A 27,980-nucleotide genomic window follows, 5' to 3' on the forward strand; every position below is an offset into this window, starting at 1 on the left:
AACTGGACCAATAAGCAACATCATAATAAACGGAGAAAAGACTGAAGTTGTCAAGGATTTCATTTTACTTGGATCCACAGTCCACACCCATGGAAGCAGTGGTCAAGAAATCGAGACATATCGCATTGCGCAAATCTGCTGCAGAAGACCTCTTTAAAGGGTTAAAAAGCAAAGATGTCACTGAGGACTAAAGTGTGCCTGATCCAAGTCTTGTTTTCAGTAGCGTCACATGCATGCAAAAGCTGGGCACTGAATAAGGAACATCACAGACGAGCTGACACCTTTGAACTATGGTGTTGGAGGAGAATATTGAATATACCATGGACTGCCAAAAGAACTAACAAATCTGTCTTGGAAAAGGTACAGCCAGAATGCTCCTTAGAAGTGAGGATGGTGAGACTTTGTCTTACATGCTTTGGACACGTCTGGAGAAGGACATGGTGCTTGGTGAGTAGAGGGTCAGCGAAAAAGAGGAAGACCTTAACGAGATGGATTGACACAGTGGCTGTAACAATGGGCCAAACCTAACAATGACTGTGAGAATGTTGCCTGCCTGGGCAGTGTTTCGTTCTGTTGTACACGGGGTTGCTTTGAGTTGGAACTGACTCTACAGCACCTAATAACAACCACACACACACATACAGAGTAACAGTAACAATGTAATAGTTTATGAATCTGGAAGAACACTAAATGGAAGTTCTTTATAGTATTTTTGCAACTTTTCTAGAAGTTTGAAATTATTTCAAATTAAAAAGTTAAAACAGAATTTGTTTGTCACGAGCAGCTCAGTAGGTGACCTGAAATGCAGATGGAAAGAAGGAATACCCTCTGAACAGTACACGCAAAGGGATCAGTATCTGAGAAACAAGCTTCGGAATAAGAGACACCCAGAAGACCTGGTATTTGTCTAATATGATAAGAGAGGGGAAGGGAGGAAACAAAGAAATAACGGAAGAAAATCTCTTAGATCTCAGCAAAGATTAAAAGGACCCAATTAGAACCAAGTAACAGAATATCTATAGAAGTGGCACGTTTAAACTTCAAAACATCAAGGATAAAAAGAAAACCCTGTTTCTTATGTTACACTACGAAGCACTATGACTCAAATTCAAGTCAGAATCCTCGCTGCAACACAGGATGCTGGAAGATCACGGAATAGTATCTTCAGTCTATTTCCAACCAAACTACTAGCCAAGTACAAGGACAGAATTAGCCAATACAAACTACTTTTAAAATACATGACTGAAATACCTCTCACAACAGCACACGTCTGTCTTTCACACATTTGCCAACACTTTCTTGCTTTTCAGTCATACAGTAGAGCAACAGATGTGCTCATCAACTCGAATCACCTGGATTCTAAATTTGCTCTAAAATATGACCCAAGATCCAATCAAAAGGGGGAAAATGTAGAACAGAATTTCAAATTCTCAGGGAATCTAGACTTTCTTGAGCAACTGAGGCTGGATGTAGCCCCAAAGCTATTGCTGAGATAATCTTTAAACCTTAAAACCAAAAATATCCCCTGAAGTCTTCTTTAACCAATTAGTAAAAAAACATGTGCCTTGAGTATTTGCTCTTTTAAAGAACTATCTATGAGGAATCAAATTGACAACAGTAACTCAATAGATAGAAAGCTTAAGGGGTAGTTAATTTCTGTTAATTGGGAGGAACAATCCAGAAAAGGAGGGAAGAATGGCTGCACAACTTGAAGAATGTCATAGTGTCACCGAACTGTACATGTAGAAATAACTGGTTCTGCTGTGTATATTCTCAACAAAAATAAACTATTGAAACAATAAAAAAGGTACAGCCCCCCCCAAAAGACCCAAGAAATTCTCCTAGTTTGAATATACTCTAAATATAAGCATTCTGTATTTCCATATTGACTTTTAAATACCGGTAACACTTCAGGTTCTCTGCATAAAATTTAGGGTAATTACAGTGAGGTGGCCTCTGCCTTCACTACTGGCTGGCCACCTTCAGTGGACCATGTCCACCAAGTCAGGGACATACTGCCCCAAGTGCTGAAGCAGGCTTTTCAGGAACTCACATCTAACTAAAAAATGTATGAAGTGTTAGAAATGGTCGAGGCACTAGGAATAAACCCAAGACCAAATCCACTGCTGCTTAGTCGGATTTCAACTAGTGACCCCATAGGGTTTCCAAGGTTGTAAATCTCCATGGAAGCAAACTGCCACATTTTTCTCCCTTGGAGCTGCTGGTGGTTTCGAACTGTTGACTTTCCGGTTAGCAGTTGAGTGATTTAACTGCTGCATCACCAGGGCCCCTTATAAGGGGCAGCAGGAACAGGCAGATAAATGTTACTCCAAGTGAGTGAGGATTTGATGACTGAAATAGCATCAAAGTTACCTACTATTCTGGAAGAACAGTCTTGTCTGCTCTATTAATACAATAAAAGAAACGTTGGAAATGGACCAACTGACCAGTGAGTTTAAAAGGTTATGCTGGGAAGGAAAAATGAAAAGATCTAGCCAGTTTTAGGGCTAGTCTTTTATGCCTTACAGTGCATGCTATTCTTTTCAATAAACTATTGTATGCACTGACTCTAAATGGGAGCTCCTGTAAGGACTCCCTAATTGGCTATCTCCAAACATGAAGATTTTTTTTTTTTTTAATAGCATTCTATTGTGTTTCTGGTGAAAGTTTACACAGCAAAATTAGTTTTAACAATTTCTATAACTGGGTTTTTGGGTATACTTATTGTTCCGTGACACCGGTTGCATTTTTCACAATGTGTCAACATTCTCATTTCCATTTTGGTTTTTCTGTTTCCACTAATCTAGCTTCCCTGTCCTCCTCCCCTGTTCTCATTTTCCCTTTAGGGTACATGTTGACCACTTGGTATCATATAAATTTTTTAAAACAGCAAAGTACTCATTGGTGATATCTTTAATTTTATGATCCAATCTGTTATTTAGCTGAAAGGTGACCTCTGGGAGTGGTTTCAGTTCCATGTTTAAAGGGTATCTCAGGGGACAGTCTTGGTGGTTCCTCCTGTCACTACAGGTTCAGTAAGTCTGGCCTTTTTTAAGAATTTGAGTTTTGTTCTACATTTTTCTCCCATTCTCTCCAGGACCATCTACTGCGTCCCTGCTCAGTATGGTCGGTGGTGGTAGCTGGGTACCATCTATTTCTTCCGGTCTCAGGAAAAATGAGGTAGTGGTTCGTGTGGACTATTAGTCCTGTAGTTTCACCTTTGAGTCTTTGGTTTCCTTCTTTTTCTTTTGCTCCAGACAAGAAGAGACCAATAGCTGTATCTTAGACAGCCGCTCGCAAACTTTTAAGACCCCAGACACTACTCACCAAACTAGGATGTAGAACATAAACTTTATAAACTATGTTATGCCAATTGACCAAGTTGTCCCGAGAGACTATGGTCCTGATCTTTCAAACCCAGTGAACCAATCCTGCAAGGTATCTGGTTATGTATAGGAAGTATCCGACAACTGTGCACCCATGTGCATTATATACACAAATATGTATGTAGCACACGCACACATGTACATACATATGCCTACAGATACTGACATATGCACACGCAGATTTAACATGTTTTAGGAAAAGCCATCAGGAGGTACACTGATATTCATACTCATTTGCATACAACTGAAAATAGCTCTGATGCTTGGTGAGACTAAGTACATAAGGGAAAACAATATTGTTGCAGGCAGAATGAAAGCTGGATATCCTAAGGCTTCTCTTCCCTGAAGCGTAAGCTTTTAAAAAAGCATTTGCTGCAGGAAAAACACCATGTTGTTGGGCGACATTGAGTTGATTCTGATTCTTAGCGACTTCATGTGACAGAGTAGAGCTGCCCCATAGGGTTTTCTTGGCCATAATCTTTATGGAAGCAGATTGCCAGGTCTTTCTCTGGCAGCTAGGGTGGGTTTGAACCACCAACCTTTAGGTTAGCAGCCAAGTGCTAAGGCCAGATAACTGGATGACATTATACTAAGTAAAAGATGCCAGTTGTAGGACAAGGAATTTAAGCACTAACATCTACTAGCAGAAACTGGAAGTGAGAAGGGCACTCTCAAACACTGCTGGTAGGAGTGAATGAAAAACACTTCTGGGCAGCAATATGGCAGTATTTATCAAGAGCCTTAGACTCCCCCCCCCATTTAAACAAAAAATCTTTTAAAAGTCTGTATTTTTTAATTCATTGGTTCCATTTCTAGGGATGTAACCTAAGAAAATACACAGATGTATATACAAAATGCTCAATACATTTGCTGTATTTTCCAAAACAGTGGAAACAATCCAAATATTCAGTAGGGAATTGCAGAAATAAACTATTCTATCTACTTGGTGGAATATCATGCAACCAATTTTTTTAAAAGTTATGCTTTCAATAGATATTTAACGCCATTTTATAACCTTACTATTGTAAAAAAACACACACACAGAAAAAAAGATTGTAAAGAGACATTCAAATGTAAATAAATAGCGGCAATGTCTAGGTGATAGAATTTTGAGTGATTTAGAATTTTGAGTGATTTTTATTTGCTTCTTTATTCTTTCCTATGTTTTCCAAAATTTCTGCAATGAATACACATTTTTAAAATCAGGAGAAAAAAAAAATTTTTTTTTTAAACCAAAGAGAATCTTCACTATAATAGGTTTATCACTTCTCTATCTACACAGACGGGGAGGGAGTACGTGGCCGCTTACCTTCCCTGTGCTATCTTGGATTCCTGTAGTTGAAGTGCAAATCTCAGGAACACACATATGTGGCACTAACTTATTTGTTATAAAATCTCACCATACATTGTGATTTCTTATACACAATACTTTCCCAGTATAGTACCACAAAACACATCACTAAGGTATACTAAAATAAGGTTATTTACTTCAAAATGATACATTGGACACAATCTGTGTATAGGACGAAACAATTAATGGTCAACTTAATAAGGCACCTTTTAAACCAGATGCTGTACAAAATACATTTAGTGTGTTACATATCATATCAAAGATGAATCTATATTTCCGGTGTTTTACAACTGCATAATAAAACTGCTTATTTTTACCCTTCTTTCATTGTTTATGTACAGTTTCCCTAATTAAGCTATAACGGTATTTCCACTTTATATATAATATATACTTACATTTACTTTTTAAATGGGCAAGGACAAAAGTCACTAAAAGGGCTTAAATAATTCCATTTAAAGCATAGTACAGAGCACAAGCTAAAATGATGACAATATATTTCATCTTTTGCAAAAGCAGTATTCACTGTATTCTCCTCATGGGGTGATCATTACACGAGGCTTCACATCATGCTGACCTTAGATTTAATCTGGTTTTAAGAAAACATCACCTCTCTGTAGAGTTTCCACCATGACTTTCATAACATGAGGCCAGAAAACGAGCCACTATACTGATATTTTAATATCTGACCCAAGTAAATAATAAATACCACCACTTTTAAAGATTACAAGGGCTATAACAATCTCTTAAAAAAAAATCAACTGATGTTTCTATGGTTAAAAGTATTTTAGATATTTAGAAACATTTCAAAACTCCATATATGGAAAGAAACACAAGTAATTTATCAAATTTGTCCTGGAATAAATTCAACTTCAAATTTGATCACTGGCCAATTCAGAGATACATGAGTCTTTAAAAACTGAATTGCATTTTTGTTCTAAACAGAAACAAAGCATCTAAAAAAAAAGGTATTGAATACTTGTTAGAATGAATAAATTAAAAATCTGACACATTCTAAGAAAACATAATTAAAAAAATATATAGGTCAGTTTCAAGGTTTAGAAAAACTTCTGGACATTGGAAAGGCAACATAAAATGTTGATTAAAATATCTTCTGTGAAATTATTTCCAGAGAAGTCAGAGTCAAAATTTATACTTCAGAAACTTGATTGGTAAGAAAGCACAATAAAAGCTTAGAATAAACAAAATGGAGGAGACAATTTTAGTGTGCCTTTTTAGTTCTAGAGATATTTAGTCTAAGGAGAATTTATAAGGAGAATGTTGAGGGTTCGTTTTTTGCCGTTTATATTCAGGTAGTTTTGGTGTTTTGTTTTTATGTTTTAATTATTTAAAGGGATGACTGTCAGAGCCATATATTTTTTCTGAAATGTAAAACCTAAGAAGGGCAAACGGCCTCCAGGCATCACAGAGGACTAACTGTGATGCTACACTTACTGACCTGCCTTATGCTTTCAGTATTAACCTACTGGATGAACTTAACATGTGCAGAGAAGGAAAAAACAAGAATCACAGAACCTTTTTAAGATTCCAAATATGGCAGGATTTGTTTTTTAAAGAACACAGTATGCTACAAATTGTTTCTACTGAACAAGTTTATCAGATTAATCATTTTTATTCAATCAAGTAAATTTTAAAAAATCTTTACAGCGGTCTCGAGTTTGCATACTATCTATAAGCTTCTGCTTCCATCTACCATTTTAACACTTCCAAGAGGAAAGTTTGCTTTCCTTACATATTTTTTGTTTACTAAGATAAATGATTTTCAAGATTTATAGTTTCTCAAGTAAAAAATAAATCAAGGTTAACTTAAGAGTAAATCAGAGCTCCTAAGTGCTCTCAAATCACAAGGCAATTTGTTATCTGTATTTCTCAGGATAGAGATGGGAAAAAACATTATAAAAGTACAAGTTATTGGGTATTATCAACATGCAAACTTACTTATCATGATGAGCACTTCAAATTTTAATTAAACATAACTTAATCAAACATAGTCAAAACTGTTCAATCTTTCCAAACAAGTTTCAAATTTATGAAATTTGACATGCAGACAAATGTATGTCTCATCCTTAATGCCAGCCAATTTATCTGTAATGGATGGACAAATGTTGACTCTCCTCCCTTTAATTTAAAGCTTTTGGAGTATGTTGTGGTATCATCACATTTATTTTATTTTTCATTCAAAGGAAGTTGACTTGATGCACCCATGAGCCTTTTCAGAATAGGACAGAAGTATAATAACTTTAATAAGAAATATTTCTTGGGATAACAAGGCATCTATAAAATACGTAGAATTTTATTGAATAACATCTATAAAGTATACATATAGATACGGAATAGATACTGATTTTTTCCCCCCGACTCTTCATTTTCTTAGCAAGTTATGGAACAGAAATCATAAAACCAAAAATTTCAAATAATTTAGATGTCTCAAACGTATTTAACAGTTGTTGGTAAATTTATATAAGTTTCAACATATAAATTTCTAATTAGTGGTTCCTTTCATGAAGGAAAATTGAAATATTATCTTAATGAAAGATTTTTGCCTCAAGTACATCTTAACAAAACAAAGTCTCGGCTTTGACGTAGTACACCGAATGTATTCATTCTGAAGTTCACGTATCACTCTGTAACATTTGTTTCTGGTGATCCTTTAGTTTGTCTTTTAAGGATGGGACATGAGGTACACATAAGCTGTTTTCTACAATATGAGGGTAAGAGTACGACCGTGGTGGAGCAGGAGCTTTGCAAATAAAGCACATTACACAGAAAATATAAATAACTTCCCTTTCAAAGTTACTGAGAATGAAGAATACAGAATATGGTTATAGGCACTTACATTGCCATCAGATGCATTAATTCACTTCAATAAGAAGTGTTTTTTTTAGAAGGTTCATGGCATCAGAAGTTCCAATTTTGGACAGGATGCTTTCCATGACGTAAAAATAATTATTAAAAAAAGAATGGTGGTGAGGAAAACAAAGTCCAAATTTACAGACATTTTAAACTTCTTTTGACCTTTAGATCACCTTTTAATTAAAAAAATTAAGTGGGCGGGGAAACTGATCTCATTTGTAAGGTAAACGGCTTTTACAGTATTGGCCAATCTTGGTCAGATATTGCATTTTTAAAGCACAAAACCACCCATCTCTTCCTGTGCATTCATAATCCTGGTGTGTACATGTGTGGCCACACACACACACACCCCATTATAAAGGCATGACACACTAGGATAAACTAAGTGGTATCCCAAACAGATCATAATCTATAGGCTGTTTTACAAAGGTAGAATACAAACAGATTACATTTTTCTCAGGTAGAGGCAAAAGTTATTATTTCTCCATCTCTGCTAAATTCATTTATCTTCTCAAGGCTTTCACAGAAAGCACCATTTCATGAACAGGCAGTTCAGTACCCAGACTTTGACTGGAGACTTAACCAGAATTAAAGTCTTGATGCAGTTCATAAAAAAAAATTAAAAAGAAAAAGCATCAAAAACCACATTTAAAATAAAGCTGTCCATATATAAAGACTGAAGTGTTTAGAAGTTCCCAACTTGTATTCTACAGAGTACTGAAAGGTTTAATGTTAGCAGCCCGTGAAGGTGTAGTGAGGAAAGAGTCTGAGAACCAAGTTAACATCCTTATTCTCCCCATTCCTTGGGGGCAAACAGTTCCAGTCTAGAATTTCTCTTCATGACTGTGTAACTGTCAAATCTTTACATCCTGGGATTCCACCATTTTGGCAAGTGTTTTCTTGATTCTCAACGCTGTAAGTCTAGAGGCTGGATTGTGGGCCCAGCATTCTGACATTAGCTTCAAAACTGCTCGTAGGCACTGAAAAAGTAAAGAGAAGGTAGTGAGCAGGTGAATATCTTTGGCAAGACTTACCAATCACTTCTTCAAGGGGCTGAGTTCCACTTACTTCATCACTGTTCCATCGATTAGACACAATTGGCCGCAAACGTTTGACACACACAACCTCACGCATATCTTCGTATGAAGGATCACTGGGTACCATGTTGTAATATGGCAACTGGTACTCCTCTACGATCCCTGTAAATAATGAAAAACACATACTGGGCACAAAAATGGTGACCGGACAAAATATATCTATTCAGCATCTCTCACTGAACTTTGAAACTAAAATGGATTCCTACATAAAGGCTACAAAAATTACAAAGTGGATGAGTCACCTTCAATAGTAATTACATGTTCTTCTCTTGTTTATGTTCAATTATTTCATCTACCTCCATAAAGGTCCCCAGGACAACTGTGATACAGTCTATCCACAAAGGGTATATCACTAATATCTCTTAGAAAAAGCAAGACAAATTGCTCACTTTCCTTAAATTTAATCACTTTCTTACATGACTGCTCCACTAATGAATGCAGTTTGGTCTGGTAGACTTAACATGATGGGCAAAAAAGAGTTAAGAGAGCAGGTCTGAGGGTGCTGCACTTAGAAAATGCTGCTTGTGAGATGGCCCTGGGCTGGTATCCAGGAACACGGTTGGTAAGCAGTTCCCCACAGCAATATAAAACTTTCTCAAAAAGGTAAGAGCAGCCCTCTGTGTCTAAACTGTTTGTACAATGTGGTTTATGCTGAACACTTGCTTTCCTTCTGGGAGTCTGGAATTTTGGTACATGCAGGGCAGAGGATGCCTATGTGACCAGTTCCTGATAAAAAGCTTGGGTGCAGGGTCTCTAACGAGTTTCCCTGGATGACAATATTTACCACAGGTTATCACAGCTTCTTACTGGAGTTAAGCATGTACTGTGAAATTCCACTGGGAGAGGACTTTTGGAAACACAAACAAAAAAGACTTGTGCCGCCAAGTCAGTTTTAACACATAGTGACCGACCATACAGGGCAGAGTGGAACTGCCCCACAGAGTTTCCAAGGCTGTAATCTCTACAGAGGGATCAGTCTCTGGAGAAGGACATCATGCTTGGTAAAGTAGAGGGTGAGCAAAAAAGGGGAAGACTCTCAATGAGATGGACTGACACAGTGGCTGCCACAATGGGTTTAAGCATAATAATGATTGTGAGGATGGTAGAGGACTTGGCAGTGTTCCGTTCTGTTGTACACAGGGTGGTTCTAAGTCAGAAGTGACCCAACAGCACATAACAACAAAACTAACAACAACGATCTTTACCGAAGCAGACTGCCACATCTTTCTCCTGCAGAGCAGCTGGTGGGTTCGAACCGCCGACCTTTCCGTCAGTAGCCAAGCACTTCACCACTGTGCCACCAGGGCTCCTTTTTGGAAGCATATGCCTGGTTTTCTCTGGACTTCGCCTCAGTGCTCTTACCCTTTGCTGCTTTTGCTTTGTGTCCTTTCGCTGTAATAAATCTTAGGTGACTACAAGTGTATGTTGAATCCTGTGAGTCCTTCTAGAGAATCACTGAACCTAGAGGTGGTCTTGGGGGCCCCTGACTCACATAATATTTAAATTATATAACTGGAGCAATTATTTTTACAACGATGGGTATACAAGTATAACCAGAACCACACTACCCCGAATTCCTACCTCCTGTGATACAACGACGAGCCATTTCCCAAATGATCAGGCCAAAGCTATAGATGTCAGCCATTATGTACGGCTGGAAATGGTTTTTATTCAGGCTTTCATCTAACACCTCTGGAGCCATATAGCGTTTGGTACCCACCCTGGTATTCAAGGGCACGTCAACTTCATTTGTATCACTGAAACAGCAGAAAGACAACATACATGTTGAGGTCCATACTGATGAAAGAGTGAATCTTCTATTTTGTCACACTGTGTAACTGTTGGTCTCTATATATACCTCCACAGTTCCTTATCAGAAATCCTTGGGGTCAGCTGTATTTTGAAATTTAAAATCTTTCAGATTTTATAAAAGTAAACATATGCTACATGTTATGGAACAGCCCCAGCAAGGTCTGGAGCAGCACTCTTAATCAAACTCATTACTGTGTCTAAAGTAAAACACTAAGTATGAATATTCATGATGAGCTGGATAAATAAAGACAAACACCTCACATCAGTTCAGGTAGGTTTTGCCACCAAATAAATTTGGTACTGTTTAACAAAGAGGATAATACTGAACATAAGCAACAGTACAACTGAGTATGACCCAGAAAAAAAGAAAGTGAAAATAAATTGAAAGGAATCATTTACTTTTGCCATTCTCAGTTCTTCATGTATTTCAAGACTGCAAGTAGGGAATGAGAATATAAAATGTGAAAAAGCCCATTAAATAGGCACTCAAAGATTCATATTAACATCAGCCCACAGTTACACCTTTATTTAACTTCCCACATTCTTCACAGTGTTATCCATAATTTGCATTGTATGTCGCTCACTTTTGCAGTGCCTTGGAAAGAATACCAGATTAGGAATAAATAAATAAATTTAAGTGTCCATTCTTTCTGTATTTTCAAAATTTTTTATAACAAAAAGTCTAAAAAAAATACAGAAAAAATATTCAATAAATATTTGCTGAGCTTTTCCTATGGATCAAGTCCTGTACTAGACATTGCTGTTGTCAGGTGCCACTGAGTCGGCTCTGACTCATAGTGTCCCTACGTACAACAGAATGAAAATCTGCCCAGTCCCACACCATCCTCATAGTTCTTATGCTTGAGCCCATTGTTGCAGCCACTGTGTCCGTTCACCTTGTTGAGGGGCTTCCTCTTTTTTGCTGACCTTACCAAGCATGACATCCTTCTCCAAGGACTGGTCCCTCCCGATAACATGGCCAAAGTATTTGAGATGAAGTCTCACCATCCTCGCTTCTAAGGAACATTCTGACTATTCTTCTTCCAAGACAGGTTTGTTCATCCTTCTGGCAGTCCATGGTATATTCAATATTCTTCACCAACACCGTAATTCAAGGGCATCAATTCTTTGATCTTCCTTATTCATTATCCAGCTCTTGCGTGCATATGGGGTGATTGAAAATACTGTGGCTTGGGTCAGACGCACCTTAGTCCTCAAATTGACATCTTTGCTTTTTTTTTTAAACACTTTGAAGCGGTCTTTTGCAGCAGATTTGCCCAATGCAATGCGCTGATTTCTTGATGGCTACTTCCATGGGTGTTGATTGGGATTGCAAGTAAAATGAAATCCCCGACTTCAATTTTTCCTGTTTATCATGTTGCTTATTGGTCCAGTTGTGAGGATTTTTGTTTTCTTATATTGAGGTGTAATCCATACTGAAGGCTGCAGTCTTTGATCTTCATCAATATGTGCTTCAAGTCCTCTTCAGTTTCAGCAAGTAAGGTTGTCTGTCATCTGTGTAATGCAGGTTGTTAATGAGTCTTCCTCCAATCCTGATGCTGTGTTCTTCTTCACATAGTCCAGCTTCTTGGATTATTTGCTCGGCATATAGATTGAATAAGTATTGTGAAAGGATACAACCCTGATGCACACCTTTCCTGACTTTAAACTACACAGTATCCCCTTGTTCTGTTCAAATGACTGCCTCTTGGTCTATGTACAGGTTCCTCATGAGTATAATTAAGTACTCTGAAATTCACATTCCTCACAGTGTTATCCGTAATTTGTTATGATCCACATAGCTAAATGTCTTTGCATAGTCAATAAAACACAGGTAAACACCTTTCTGGTATTCTCTGCTTTCAGCCAGGAGCCATCTGACATCAGCAATGATATCCCTTGTTCCATGCCCTCTTCTAATCTGGCTTGAACTTCTGGCAGTTCCCTGTGGCTGTACTGCTGCAACCACTTTTGAATGATATTCAGCAAAATTTTACTTGTGTGCTGTAATAATGATATTGTTTGATAATTTCTACATTCTGTTGGATCACCTTTTTTTTTTGGAATGGGCAAAAATACAGATCTCTTCTAGTCAGTTGGCCAGGAAGCTGTCTTCCAAATTTCTCCTGACACAGACAAGTGAGCACCTCCAGTGCTGCATCTGTTTGTTGAAACATCTCAAATGGTATGCCGTCAATTCCTACAGCCTTGTTTTTCGCGATTCCCTTCAGTGCAGCTTGGACTTCTTCCTTCAGTATCATCAGTACCTCCTGAAATGGCTGAACACTGACTAATTCTTTTTGGTACAGTGACTCTATTTACTCCTTCCATCTTCTTTTGATGGCCCTCTGCATTGTTCATCATTTTCCCCATAGAATTCTTCAATATTGCACCTCAGGGCTTGAATTCTTCTTCTTCAGTTCTTTCAGCTTGAGAAATACCGAATATGTTTTCTTCCCTTTTGGGTTTTCTAACTCCAGGTCTTTGCACATTTCATTATAATGTTTTACTTTGTTTTCTCAAGCTGCCCTTTGAAATCTTTGCTTCAGCTCTTTTACTTCATTTCTTCTGTTCACTTTAGCTACTCTATGTTCAGAAGCAAGTTTCAAAGTCTCCTCTGACATCCATTTTGGTCTTTTCTTTCTTTCCCGTCTTTTTAATGACCTTTTGCTTTCTGCAAGTATGTCCTTGATGCCATTCCACGACTCGTCTGGTCTTTGGTATTAACAGTCAATGTCTCAAGTCTATTCTTGAGAGGGTCTCTAAATTCAGGTGGGATACACTCAGGGTCGTATTTTGGCTCTTGTAGGCTTGCTCGGATTTTCTTCAGCCTCAACTTGAATTTGCATATGAGCAACTGATGGTCTGTTCTGCAGTCTGCCCCTGGCCTTGTTCTGATGACCTGAGTTCTCCATTGTCTCTTTCCACAGATGTAGTCAATTTGATTCCTGTATATTCCATCTGGTGAGGTCCATGTGTATAGTTGCTGTTAATATTGCTGAAAACGGTATTTGCAATGAAGAAGTTGTTGGTCATACAAAATTCTATCATGTGATCTCTGGCACTGTTTCTATCACCAAGGCCGTATTTTCCGACTACCAATCTTTCTTCATTTCCAACTTTTGCATTCCAATCACCAGTAATTATCAATGCATCTAGACTGCATGTTTGATCAATTTCAGACTGCAACAGTTGGTAAAAATCTTCAATTTCCTCATCTTTGGCATTATTGGTTGGTTTCTAAATTTGAATAAAAAACCATTTGCTGTTAATTCTGGCCCACAGTGACCCTACAGGACAGAGCAGAACTGCCCCACAGGGTTTCCAAAGAGTGGCTGGTGAATTTGGACTGCTGACCTTTTGGTTAGCAGCCAAATGCTTAACCACTGTGCCACCAAGGCTCCAAATTTGAATAACAGTTGTATTAACTGGTCTTCCTGGTAGGCGTATGGATATTATATCATCACTGACAGCGTTGTACTTCAAGACAAATCCTGAAATGTCCTTTTTGATGATGAATATGACACAATTCCTCTTCAATATGTCATTTCCGGCATAGCAGACCATACAACTGTTCGATTCAACATGGGCAAATACCAGTCCATTTCAGCTAATGCTTAGGATATCGATCTTTATGCATTCCATTCTATTTTTTTTTTAATAACTTTTATTAAGCTTCAAGTGAACGTTTACAAATCCAATCAGTCTGTCACATATAAGTTTACATACATCTCACTCCCTACTCCCACTTACTCTCCCCGTCTTGAGTCAGCCCTTTCAGTCTCTCCTTTCTTGACAATTTTGCCGGCTTCCCTCTCTCTCTATCCTCCCATCCCCCCTCCAGACAAGAGTTGCCAACACAATCTCAAGTGTCCACCTGATATAATTAGCTCACTCTTCATCAGCGTCTCTCTCCCACCCGCTGACCAGTCCCTTTCATTTCTGATGAGTTGTCTTCGGGGATGGTTCCTGTCCTGTGTCAACAGAAGGTCTGGAGAGCATGGCTGCCGGGATTCCTCTAGTCTCAGTCAGACCATTAAGTTTGGTCTTTTTATGAGAATTTGGGGTCTGCATCCCACTGATCTCCTGCTCCCTCAGGGGTCCTCTGCTGTGCTCCCTGTCAGGGCAGTCATCGATTGTGGCCGGGCACCAACTAGTTCTTCTGGTCTCAGGATGATGTAGGTCTCTGGTTCATGTGGCCCTTTCTGTCTCTTGGGCTCTTAGTTGCCGTGTGGGCTTGGTGTCCTTCATTTTCCTTTGCTCCAGGTGGGTTGAAACCAATTGCTGCATCTTAGATGGCCGCTTGTTAGCATTTAAGACCCCAGACGCCACATTTCAAAGTGGGATGCAGAATGATTTCATAATAGAATTATTTTGCCAATTGACTTAGAAGTCCCCGCAAACCATGTTCCCCAGACCACCGCGCTTGCTCCGCTGAGCTTTGAAGCATTCATTTTATCCCGGAAACTTCTTTGCTTTTGGTCCAGTCCAACTGAGCTGACCTTCCATGTATTGAGTGTTGTCTTTCCCTTCACCTAAAGCAGTTCTTATCTACTGATTAATCAATAAAAAACCCTCTCCCACCCTCCCCGCCTCGTAACCACAAAAGTATGTGTTCTTCTCAGGTTTACTATTTCTCAAGATCTTATAATACTGGTCTTATACAATATTTGTCCTTTTGCCTCTGACTAATTTCGCTCAGCATAATGCCTTCCAGGTTCCTCCATGTTATGAAATGTTTCAGAGATTCGTCACTGTTCTTTATCGATGCGTAGTATTCCATTGTGTGAATATACCACAATTTATTTACCCATTCATCCGTTGATGGACACCTTGGTTGCTTCCAACTTTTTGCTATTGTAAACAGAGCTGCAATAAACATGGGTGTGCATACATCTGTTTGTATGAAGGCTCTTGTATCTCTAGGGTATATTCCGAGGAGTGGGATTTCTGGGTTGTATGGTAGTTCTATTTCTAACTGTTTAAGATAACGTCAGATAGATTTCCAAAGTGGTTGTACCATTTTACATTCCCACCAGCAGTGTATGAGAGTTCCAATCTCTCCGCAGGCTCTCCAACATTTATTATTTTGTGTTTTTTGGATTAATGCCAGCCTTGCTGGTGTGAGATGGAATCTTATCGTAGTTTTAATTTGCATTTCTCTAATGGCTAATGATCGAGAGCATTTTCTCATGTATCTGTTGGCTGCCTGAATATCTTCTTTAGAGAAATGTGTGTTCATATCCTTTGCCCACTTCTTGATTGGGTTGTTTGTGTTTTTGTGGTTGAGTTTTGACAGAATCATGTAGATTTTAGAGATCAGGCGCTGGTCGGAGATGTCATGGCTGAAAATTCTTTCCCAATCTGTAGGTGGTCTTTTTACTCTTTTGGTGAAGTCTTTAGATGAGCATAGGTGTTTGATTTTTAGGAGCTCCCAGTTATCGGGTTTCTCTTCATCATTTTTGGTAATGTTTTGTATTCTGTTTATACCTTGTATTAGGGCCCCTAGGGTTGTCCCAATTTTTTCTTCCATGATCTTTATCGTTTTAGTCTTTATGTTTAGGTCTTTGATCCACTTGGAGTTAGTTTTTGTGCATGGTGTGAGGTATGGGTCCTGTTTCATTTTTTTGCAAATGGATATCCAGTTATGCCAGCACCATTTGTTAAAAACGCTATCTTTTCCCCAGTTAATTGACACTGGTCCTTTGTCAAATATCAGCTGCTCATATGTGGATGGATCTATGTCTGGGTTCTCAATTCTGTTCCATTGGTCTATGTGTCTGTTGTTGTACCAATACCAGGCTGTTTTGACTACTGTGGCTGTATAATAGGTTCTGAAGTCAGGTAAGGTGAGGCCTCCCACTTTCTTCTTCTTTTTCAGTAGTGCTTTGCTTATCCGGGGCTTCTTTCCCTTCCATATGAAATTGGTGATTTGTTTCTCTATCCCCTTAAAATATGACATTGGAATTTGGATCGGAAGTGCGTTAAATGTATAAATGGCTTTTGGTAGAATAGACATTTTTACTATGTTAAGTCTTCCTATCCATGAGCAAGGTATGTTTTTCCACTTAAGTATGTCCTTTTGAATTTCCTGTAGTAGAGCTTTGTAGTTTTCTTTGTATAGGTCTTTTACATCCTTGGTAAGATTTATTCCTAAGTATCTTATCTTCTTGGGGGCTACTGTGAATGGTATTGATTTGGTTATTTCCTCTTCGGTGTTCTTTTTGTTGATGTAGAGGAATCCAAGTGATTTTTGTATGTTTATTTTATAACCTGAGACTCTGCCAAACTCTTCTATTAGTTTCAGTAGTTTTCTGGAGGATTCCTTAGGGTTTTCTGTGTATATAATCATGTCATCTGCAAATAGTGATAACTTTACTTCTTCCTTGCCAATCCGGATACCTTTTATTTCTTTGTCTAGCCTAATTGCCCTGGCTAAGACTTCCAACACGGTGTTGAATAAGAGCAGTGATAAAGGGCATCCTTGTCTGGTTCCCGTTCTCAAGGGAAATGCTTTCAGGTTCTCTCTATTTAGAGTGATATTGGCTGTTGGCTTTGCATAGATGCCCTTTATTATGTTGAGGAATTTTCCTTCAATTCCTATTTTGGTAAGAGTTTTTATCATGAATGGGTGTTGGACTTTGTCAAATGCCTTTTCTGCATCAATTGATAATCCATTCTATTTTTGATGACTTCCAATTTTCCTGGAATCATACTTCTTACATTTCACGCTCTGATTTATAATGGATGTTTGCAGCTGTTTCTTCTCATTTTGAGTTATGCCACCTCAGCAAATGAAGGTCCTGAAACCCTGACTCCATCCACATCATTAAGGTCAATCCTACTTTAAGGAGGCAGCTCTTCCCCAGTTGTATTTTCAGTGTCTTCCAACATGGGGGCTTATCTTCCAGCACTATACCAGACAATGTTCTGCTGCTATTCATAAGGTTTTCACTGGCTAATTTTTTTAGACCGCCAGGTCCCTCTTCCTAGTCTTAGTCTGGAAGCTCCACTGAAACCTGTCTACCATAGATGACCCTGCTGGTATTTGAAATACCAGTGGCATAGCTTCCAGCATCACAGCAACACTCAAGCCACTGCAATGCAACAAACTGACAAGACCTGTGGGGCTGTACTAGATACTGGGGATTAAAAACAAAAAAGACTTGCCTTCATGCTGCTTACAATTCAGCAGAAAACATGATCGTGTATGTAAGAGCTAACCGTTAAACATCAAATTCTATTTTGAGCTTTACTATTTGACAATGAATAAGGAAGACCAAAGAAGAATTGATGCCTTTGAATTACAGTGTTGGTGAAGAATACTGAATATACCATGTCAGAAGAACAAACAAATCTGTCTTAGAAGAGGTACAGCCAGAAAGCTCCTTAGAAGCAAGGATGGTGAGACTTCATCTCATGTACTTTGGACATGTTATCAGGAGGGTCCAGTCCCTGCAGAAGGATGTCATGCTTGGTAAAGTGGAGGGTCAGTGAAAAAGAGGAAGACCCCCAATGAAATGGATCGACACAGTGGCCGCAACAATAGGCTCAAGCGTAATGACGATCGTGAGGATGGCGTGGGACCGAGCAACATTTTGTTCTGCTGTACATAGGGCTGCTACGAGCTAGAACTGTCTCAACGGCACCTAACAACAACAAAACTAGTTGTGAATAATGTATACACATAGTTTTATTTGGCTAGCACCTTTTCCTTCTTGTTTTTTATATAGAGAGTGAATTAAAACCATGGGCATAGATAATGTCACCTAAGGAGAGATTATTATTGAGGAGAGGGCCTGAGGCTGAGCCTTTATGAACTCCCACATTTGGCTGTCAGGTGGATGAGCCCGCAAAGAGATAGAGAAGGAACATCTGGAGAAGTAAAAAGAAACCAAGAGTGTTAAGTTACAGATGCAGAGAGAAGCAAGTATTCAATTAAGAGAAAAGAGTCAACACTGTTGGATGCTGCTGAGGTTATGTAAGTTGACAACATGAAGGCAAGTCACTGGTGACCTTGTAAGAGCTCTTTCAGTGGAATGATAGTGGTGGAACCCAGAACGGAATGGACTGAAGAGCAAATAGGAGTGAAAGTAATGCAGTCCAGGAAGCTTAAAACCCAGTGCCGTCAAGTTGATTCCAACTCATAGTGACCCTATAGGACAGAGTAGAACTGCCCCCATAGAATTTCCAAGAAGCTTACCACACTCACTTACTCATAGGGAAAAAAATGACTTCAGGGAGCAAGGAAGTAAAATGAAATAGAAATCTAAGGACACCACTGAATATAAGAAACAGTGGCATTCCCAGGAGAAGTAAATAGTAAAATAAAAATTAGGAGAAGAGTCAATTACTTTTACCATTCTCATGTGATAAGCTCAGCCTTCATGACATCAGGATATCATTTTCTTCTTTATGGGTCCAATTATACTACTTAGTTCTGCTGTCAGTAATGCTTAATCATATTGACAATTAGTAATAAAGAATGTTTATTGGATTTTCAATTTTTGTCCTAAATTATAGAGTTGGAAGACAAGAATGCTTTGTTGCTTAGGCCTCCAGTTCTAACAGATTCTGTGTGCTGTACTCTGAGGCAGAGATTAATAACGCATTATGTTTTCTTATACAGTATGTGAAGAACGTTTGGGCCAACAGACACTACAATGATGAAAAAGCAACAGAATAGGTTTAGAACACAGTATCAACCAGGGGAAAGAAGTTAAAATGTCTCTCACTTTTAACTTACAGACTGGTACTTTTATAAACTGAAATAAATTCTGAAATGCTAAATGGCTGTTGCATTCTAGAGTTACAAAATTAAAATAGTTTTCTAAAATTATACAATTCTAATTGTTCAAAAATATTAACACGATCAAGTGGGATGGAGAAATGGCATACTTACAGCCTGTTTGTGAGACTGTAAATGATGCACTTTCTGAAAGGATAATGTGCGATATACCAAAATTAAACACGGACAGACCCTTCGTGTGCTTAACTCCTCCTCTAGGAATCCACCTTAAAGAAATACTTATAATACAACGATGTTTATTAAACCATTTCTGTGATGACAGAAATAAACTAGAGACAACCTGAGTGTCCATCAATTGGGTAACAGTTGGGAAAAATTAATAGTACGTCCATATAACGCACAACTTTGCATCTGTTAAAAAGAATGAGGTGGACCTATATAAACTGAAATGAAAGGATGTCTAAGACAATAAAATACAGGAAACTGAACGATATGCATAGTAGGATGCAATTTCTGAAAATAATAAACAAACAAGAAATCAACTATATAGTAACTATATATGTATATGAACACATGAACACATGCACAGATTTTTGGAGTTCCACATTCCTGAATACAAATATCTTTTGGAAATTAAAATAATTTCAAAACAACTAGGCAAAGAGCTACTTACCTGTTGAATTTAACAGCAAGACCCAGGTCGGCAATACAACAACTTCCATTTTTCTTGATGAGAATGTTTTTGCTTTTTAGGTCTCGATGAGCAATTGCAGGCTTTCCTTGGGTGCCATAAATTTCTGTGTGGAGATGGCATAAGCCACAGGCAGCTGAATATGCCAGCTTCAGCAGGGCTCTGGTGTCTAGTGTAGCACATTTCAGGAAGTCATAGAGAGATCCATTTTCATGGTAATCAGTAATCAAATACAGCTGAGTCCAGGAACCTGTGCCTTTGATGTCTGCTGCTATAAAACCTGTCCAATGAATGAGTTTAAAAAGTGAGTTATCATCAGAGGTAGCTGGGAAGAGTAATGACTGCTCATTTAGGATACTGAGAACAACCTAGGTAATGAAAAAGATGATAAAAATTTAATCTGCCTGATAATAACTCCTGAATTTGTAGTAAAAGCTGTATTTTTACCATTTACATACAGAGCCATACTCTTTTGCATTATGCTTAAAATATCTTAACAACAATCATGAAAATAATAATATGATTAAGAAAAAGTATAAGATCACATTACCAGTTGCCATTGAGTATACTCCCACTCATGGTGGCCCCATGTGTGTCAGAGTAGAACAGTGCTAGATAGGGTTTTTAACTTTTCAGAAGTAGATCATCAGACCTTTCTTCTGAGGTGTCTCTGGGTAGACTTGAACCTTCAACCTTTCGATTAGCAGCTGAATGCATTAACTGTCTGCTCCACCCAGGGACTTCATAAGATCACATATCATATAACAATTTGGGAAATGTTATCAAACTACATGATGCTCTAAGCAGGTAAAAAAAAAAAAGAATGTATAAATGCTCCTAAGTCAACTACCATTTGCCTATCAACACCTCATCATACCTGCCTTTTTAGTCTGGCTTGTTGACTGGCAGGTCCACAATACTGCTCCTTCTTTTCTCACCCCATCTCTTTTCCTCCCTTCCTACCAAAAACGGTCATTGAGTGTCTACTACATACTACTGTCCTATACAAAATTCAAACTATAGGGAACAGAAAAATCAGGTGAGCTTGATCAGTTTATGCATCCTACTGGCCCTGGTGGCACAGTGGTTAAAGTAACTGCTAACCACAAGAACGCAGTTCAAAACCATGAGCGGCTCCACAGGAGAAAAATGTGGCAGTCTGCTTCTGTAGAGATTATAGCCTTGGAAACCCTATGGGGTCACTATGAGTCAGAATTGACTCGATAGCAGTGGGTTTTTGTTTTTGGTCAGGTTATACTTGAATTATTTTGTTATTGTGTAAACGTGAATAAAAAGCCTGTTAAGCATAGAACATACAACGAAGCTATACCTTATGGGAGAGAAGTGTTTAGCTTATGAAAGGCAAAAAGTACATCTAGTTAAAATTACCTTAGAAAATTGCTTAAATTACCGATAAAATACTTGGCTCTTGTTACTGTGTAAGGCCAATAAGCTGCTCCCCTCAACCCTTCCCCCCTGCCAAGCCTGCTAAGTGGTGGTGGTAGGTTTCTCCGGCAAGACACTGGCCGCTCGCCTTGCCCCTCTCACCCACTGAATCTGTCGGGGAGCCAGCCGCTCCCGACCAGTTGAGTAGTGGTAACTACGTGCCCACATACTCACACACCTGCGTACCCCTGGCTACCTGATGCCTGTTCCCACACACCCTACCCAGTGACTAGCTGTGAGCGCATTCCCACGTACCCACCCACTTGCCACCCAAAGGGCCCCCGCCCCTCCAACTGGAGGATTGATGGTGGCTATGTTCTTGCTTGCCCATCACACCCACCACACCTAAAGCCCTACTCACTTCACAAATGCAACTGCCCAAGTCCGCACCACTGGAACAGATCATAGACAGTAGCCAACACCTGCCCAAGCCTCCCACAGTTGCCTAGCACGGTCATGAACAGAGACCCGCACTCACACTACCAGCCGCTGCCTCGCTCACCAGACAGGTGGCAAGTGCTCCGATGCTGTCAGACCTACGGCCAGAACACCACGTAAGCCCTGTCAGCCCAGATATAACAAAATGAAATAAAACAAACATAAAATCAATCAATAAATACAATAGCACCTTAATGCCTCAAAGACAACAGATATTATCAAATCATGTAACAGAAATTAGACAAGCTGGTAAAAGCAAGTGACCAAAATAAAGAGACAGAAAACTGTCCCGAAGAGATAGTAAATAAACTACCTGAAAAGAAATTCAAAAGACTTACATATAGGATCCTCAAAGAGATCAAAGAAAACACAGATAAAACCAAGGCAAACACAGACAAAACTCTAGAGGAATTCAAGAAAAGAATATAAGGGCAAAATGACAAAATAAATAATTAAAAACCTAACAGACAGAAATCTAGAAGATTAACACTAAAATTTCAGAAATAGATAACGTATTGGAAGGATAAAGGAGTAGAATTGAGTCAGTGGAAGACAGAATCAGTGAAATAGAGGACAAATCCCTTGATACCAATCTGCTTGAGGAATAATCAGAAACAAACAAAAAAATGAAGAAAATGAAAAAGCCTAATAGTTATGTGGGACACTATAAAGAGGAATAATTTACATGTGATTAGAATTGCAGAATAGGAAGGGGGGAAAAAAAAGCAGAGAAAATTTTTTAAAGATTCGCTGCCAGAAAACATCACCCAAGAAGCCTGTAGAATCCCATATAGGGTAAACCACAAAAGAAAACCACCAAGCCATATAATCAAACTTTCCAAAACCAAAAGCAACGACAAAGAAAGGATCCTGAGAGCAGCTTGGAAAATATTACCTACAAAGCGGAACCAATAAGACTAAGCTCTGATTTCTCAGCAGAAACCATGCAGGCAAGAAGGTATTGGGATGACATATATAAAACCCTGAAACAAACAAAAAAATGCCAGTCAAGAATTATATATCCAGCAAAACTGTCTCTCAAATGTTGTTGTTAGGTACAATAGTGAAATTAGGACATTTCCAGATAAACAGAATTAAAGGAATTTGTGAAAACCAGACCAATCTTACAAGAAGAAATGCAAAGGGAGTCCTTCAACACAGAACAAACAATGTCAGAGAACAACCTGAGATTAAGGCACATGACAACATCACCCAGATACCAACCAAGATAAAGAATTCTCAAAAATAAAATAAAGCTACATGACTGAATACAGGAAACCAGAGATGTCAACCTGTAAACAACAGCAACTTCAAAATAAAAGGGAAAATAAATGGTGTAGTTACAGAACCTCCATATGGAGAGGAAGTCAAGGTAATATAAAACAGACTGTTTTAAACCTAGGAAGATAAAAGTAAGTTTCAGGGTAATCACAAAGAAAACTAATAAACTTTCTCACCAAAATAAAAAAGAAAATCACAAAGACTCAATAAACACAAAATCAACAGCAACAGAGAAACTGAAAAGAAAATCCATAAACAAAAACAACTCGGCACAGAAAAGTATACAGAACAAAGAAATCATCAACACCACAGACACAAAAAGAAAAGCACAACAAAATGTCTTCAGTAAATTCATACCTAATGATAATTACACTGAATATAAATGGATTAAATCCATGAGTCAAGACACAGAGAGTGGCAAATGGATAAGAAAACACAACCCATCAATATGATGCCTACAAGAGACATACCTTAGACACAAAGGTAAAAATAAGCTAAGAACAAATGGATGGAAAAAATATATCAAGCAAACGGTGACCAAAAAAGCACAGGAGCGGCAATATTAATCTCTGATAAAACAGACATTAAAGCAAAAACCAGCATGAGAGAGAAGGAAGTGCATTATATAATGATTAAATCCAACAAGGGGACATAACAATAATAAATATCTATGAACCCAGTTAGAGCTCCAAGATACATAAAACAAACTTTAACAGAATTGAAAAGAGAAACAGACAAATTCACAATAATAGGAGACTTTAATACAACACTTTTGATGAAAGACAGAACTATAAAGAAACTCAACAAAGATGCAGAAGATCTAAACAACACAACTGATCAACTTCATCCCATAGACATATACAGAACATTCCACCCAACAGCACAGTATATATTCTTTTCCAGCACATATGGATCATTCTCCAGAGTAGACCATATATTAGGTCAGAAAGCAAGCCTCAATAAATTAAAAACTCTGAAATAATAAAAAGCACCTTCTTGGATCACAATGTTATAAAGTTAGAAATCAGTAACGGGAAGAAAGGAAATAAAATCATATACATAGAAACTGAATAACACCCTGCTTAAAAACCACTGGGTAACAGAAAAAATTAAAAAATGGAAAAAAAAAATTTCTAAAGTCAAATTAGAATGAAAACACAACATACCAAAACCTTTTGGACACAGCAACAGTAGTGCTCGGAGGTCAATTTATAGCAATAATGCACACATCAAAAAAGAAGAGCCAAAATCAACACCTGAACCCTATGACCCCAATAAATAGAAAAAGAGCATCAAAAAAGCCCACAGTCACCTGAAGAAAGGAAATAATAAAGATTAGGACAGAAATAAATGAAACAGAAAAACAATAGAATCAGTAAGGCTGGAAGTTGGTTCTCTGAAAGGATTAAAATTGACAAACCACTGGCCAAATTGATAAAGGAAAAGAGGGAGAATTTGCAAATAACACAAATAAAAAATGAAAGGAGTGACATTACAACAGAACCAGCTGAAATAAAAAGGATCATAACAGAATACCATGAAGAACTAAACTCCAACAAATTTGAAAACCTAGAAGAAACGGACAAATTTCTAGAAACACATTATCCACCTCAACTAACACAAACTGAGGCAGGAAATTGAACAGACTCATTACAAAAGTATAAACTGAAGAAGTCATTAAAAAAACAAAAAACAAAAAAAAACTTCCAACAACAAAAAAGCCTTGGCCCAGATGGTTTCACTGGAGAATCTATCAAACATTCAGAAAAGAGCTGACACCAATTCTACTCAAAGTATTCCAGAACACAGAAAAGGAAGGAATACTTCTATGAAACAAACATAACCCTGATACCAAAGCCAGGCAAAGACAACACTAAAAAAGAAAATTATAGGCCAGCATATGTCTCATGAATATAGACGCAAAAATTATCAGCAGGAGAATCCAGCACCATAAAAAAAAGAAAATAATAATAATGCATCATGACCAAGTAGCATTCACACCAAGTATGCAAAGATGGTTAAACATTAGAAAACTAATCAACATAATTAACCAGACAAATAAAACAAAGAAAAAGAACCACTTGATCATATCAGTCGATACAGAACAGGCATTTGATAAAATCCAACACCCATTCCTGATAAAAACTCTCAGCAAAATAGGAATAGAAGAGAAATTTCTCAACATAATTAAGGGCCTATATACAAAACCAACAGACAACATTATTTTCAACGGAGAGAGGCTAAAAACATTGCCCTTGACAATGCGACCCAGACAAGGATGTCCCTTATCACCACTCCTATTCAACACTGTACTGGAAGTCCTACTCAGAGCAATAAGGCAAGAAAGGGAAATAAAAGGCATCCAAATTGGTAAGGAAGAAGTAAAACTATTTCTATAAGCAGATAATATGATCCTGTCCATAGAAAAAATCCCAGAGATTCTGCAAAAAAGCTATCGGAACTAATAGTAGGATTCAGCAAAGCAGCAGGTTACAAGATTGACATACAAAAATCAGTAGGATTCCTCTACACTAACAAAGAGAACTCCGAAAAGGAAATCAGGAAAAACAGTACCGTTTACACTAGCCACTCAAGAGATAAAATGCTTAGGAATTAACCTAATCAGGGAAATAAAAGACTTATACAAAGAAAACTACAAAACATTACAGCAAGAAACCAGAAGAGACCTACATAAATAGAAAAACCATACTCATGGATAGGAAGACTTAACATTGTGAAAATGCCAATACTACCCAAAGCGATCTATAGATATAATGTAATCCTGATCCAGATTCCATCAACATTCTTTAATGAGATGGAAAAACTAAACACCAACTTTATATGTAAAGGAAAGAGGCCCCAGAGAAGCAAAACACTACTGAAGAAGAACAAAGTAGGTGGCCTCAGAACCTACTACAGAGCCATGGCAGCCAAAACCACCTGGTACTGGTACAACGACAGACACATAGGTTAATGTAACAGAATAGGAAACTCGGAAGTAAATCTTTCCACCTACTGACTACTGATCTACTTCCCCCTTAAAGGGGGAGGAGATAGTCTCTTTATAAAATGATGCTGGCAAAATTGGATATCCATTTGCAGAAAAATGAAAAAGGATACGCAGTTCACACCATACACAAAATCTAACTCAAAGTGTATCAAAGACCTAAAAACCTGAAAGTATAAAGATCATGGAAGAAGAAGTAGGGGCACATGTAGGGGTCCAAACTTACAGCATAAATAGACTATCAAACATGACTACAAATGCACAAGCAGAAGAAGATAAACTAGATGACAGGGACCTTCTAAAAACTGAAAACTTCTGAACACCAAAAGACTTCTCCAAAAGAATAAAAACAGAACCTATAGACTGGGAAAAATTTTTTGGCAACTGTACATCTGACAAGGGACTAATTTCTAAAACTTATAAAAAACTTCAACACCTCAACAACAAAACACAAGCGATCCAACAACAAAAAAATGGGCTAAGGACATGAAAAGACACTTCACAAAAGAAGACACTCAGGTGGCCAACAGATACATGAAGAAATGCTCATGATCATTAGACACTGTTGTTGTTGTTAGGTGCCGTCGAGTCGATTCCAACTCATAGTGACCCTACGCACAACAAAACGAAACACTGCCCGGTCCTGCACCATCCTCACAATCGTTATGCTTGAGCTCACTGTTGCAGCCACTGAGTCAATCCACCTCATTGAGGGTCTTCCTCTTTTCCACTGACCCTGTACTCTGCCAAACATGATGTCCTTCTCCAGGGACTGATCCCTCCTGACATGTCCAAAGTATGTAAGACACAGTCTCGCCATCCTTGCCTCCAAGGAGGATTCTGGCCGCAATTCCTCCAAGACAGATTTGTTCATTCTTTTGACAGTCCATGGTATATTCAATATTCTTCACCAACCCCACAATTCAAAGGCATCAACTCTTCTTCGGTCTTCCTTATTCATTGTCCAGCTTTCACAAGCATATGATGTGACTGAAAATACCATGGCTTGGGTCAGGCGCCCCTTAGTCTTCAGGGTGACATCTTTGCTCGTCAACACTTTGAAGAGGTCCTTTGCAGCAGATTTACCCAATGCAATGAGTCTTTTGATTTCTTGACTGCTGCTTCTATGGCTGTTGATTGTGGATCCAAGTAAAATGAAGTCCTTGACAATGTCAATCTTTTCTCCGTTTATCATGATGTTGCTCACTGGTCCAGTTGGGAGGATTTTTGTTTTCTTTATGTCGAGGTGTAATCCATACTGAAGGCTGTGGTCTTTGATCTTCATTAGTAAGTGCTTCAAGTCCTCTTCACTTTCAGCAAGCAAGGTTGTGTCATCTGCAAAACGCAGGTTGTTAATCAGTCTTCCTCCAATCCTGATGCCCTGTTCTTCTTCGTATAGTCCAGCTTCTCGGATTATTTGTTCGGCATACAGATTAAACAGGTATGGTGAAAGAATACAGCCCTGACGCACACCTTTCCTGACTTTGACCCACTCAATATCCCCTTGTTCTGTCTGAACTACTGCCTCTTGATCTATGTAAAGGTTCCTCATGAGCACAATTCAGTGTTCTGGAATTCCCATTCTTCGCAGTGTTATCCATAGTTTGTTATGATCCACACAGTCGAATGCCTTTGCATAGTCAATAAAACACAGGTAAACATCCTTCTGGTATTCTCTGCTTTCAGCCAGGATCCATCTGATGTCAGCAATGATGTCCCTGGTTCCACATCTTCTTCTGAAACAGGCCTAAATTTGGGCAGTTCCCTATCGATATACTGCTGCAGCCGTTTTTGAATGATCTTCAGCAGAATTTTGCTTGCGTGTGATATTAATGATATTGTTCTATAATT

At 38.3% G+C, this 27,980-nt stretch overlaps 1 protein-coding gene across 2 annotated transcripts in view; it reads right to left on the bottom strand.

The window, feature by feature from the left end:
* Positions 1 to 4,509: 4,509 nt before the first annotated feature.
* The window catches only part of BMPR1A (bone morphogenetic protein receptor type 1A), a 214,682-nt gene continuing 191,211 nt past the window's right edge, over positions 4,510 to 27,980 (bottom strand). For both annotated transcript variants that reach the window (XM_049894352.1, XM_049894353.1), the window contains exons 10-13: positions 19,940 to 20,237; positions 10,287 to 10,462; positions 8,677 to 8,807; positions 4,510 to 8,588 (exon numbers count right to left, since the gene is read on the bottom strand). In XM_049894352.1, the coding sequence (XP_049750309.1) occupies positions 8,463 to 8,588; positions 8,677 to 8,807; positions 10,287 to 10,462; positions 19,940 to 20,237 (731 nt within the window). In that variant the 3' untranslated portion in view covers positions 4,510 to 8,462. The remainder of the gene's footprint in view (positions 8,589 to 8,676; positions 8,808 to 10,286; positions 10,463 to 19,939; positions 20,238 to 27,980) is intronic.

This window comes from Elephas maximus, chromosome 8 (assembly GCF_024166365.1).
Source record: "Elephas maximus indicus isolate mEleMax1 chromosome 8, mEleMax1 primary haplotype, whole genome shotgun sequence".
Taxonomy (NCBI): domain Eukaryota; kingdom Metazoa; phylum Chordata; class Mammalia; order Proboscidea; family Elephantidae; genus Elephas; species Elephas maximus.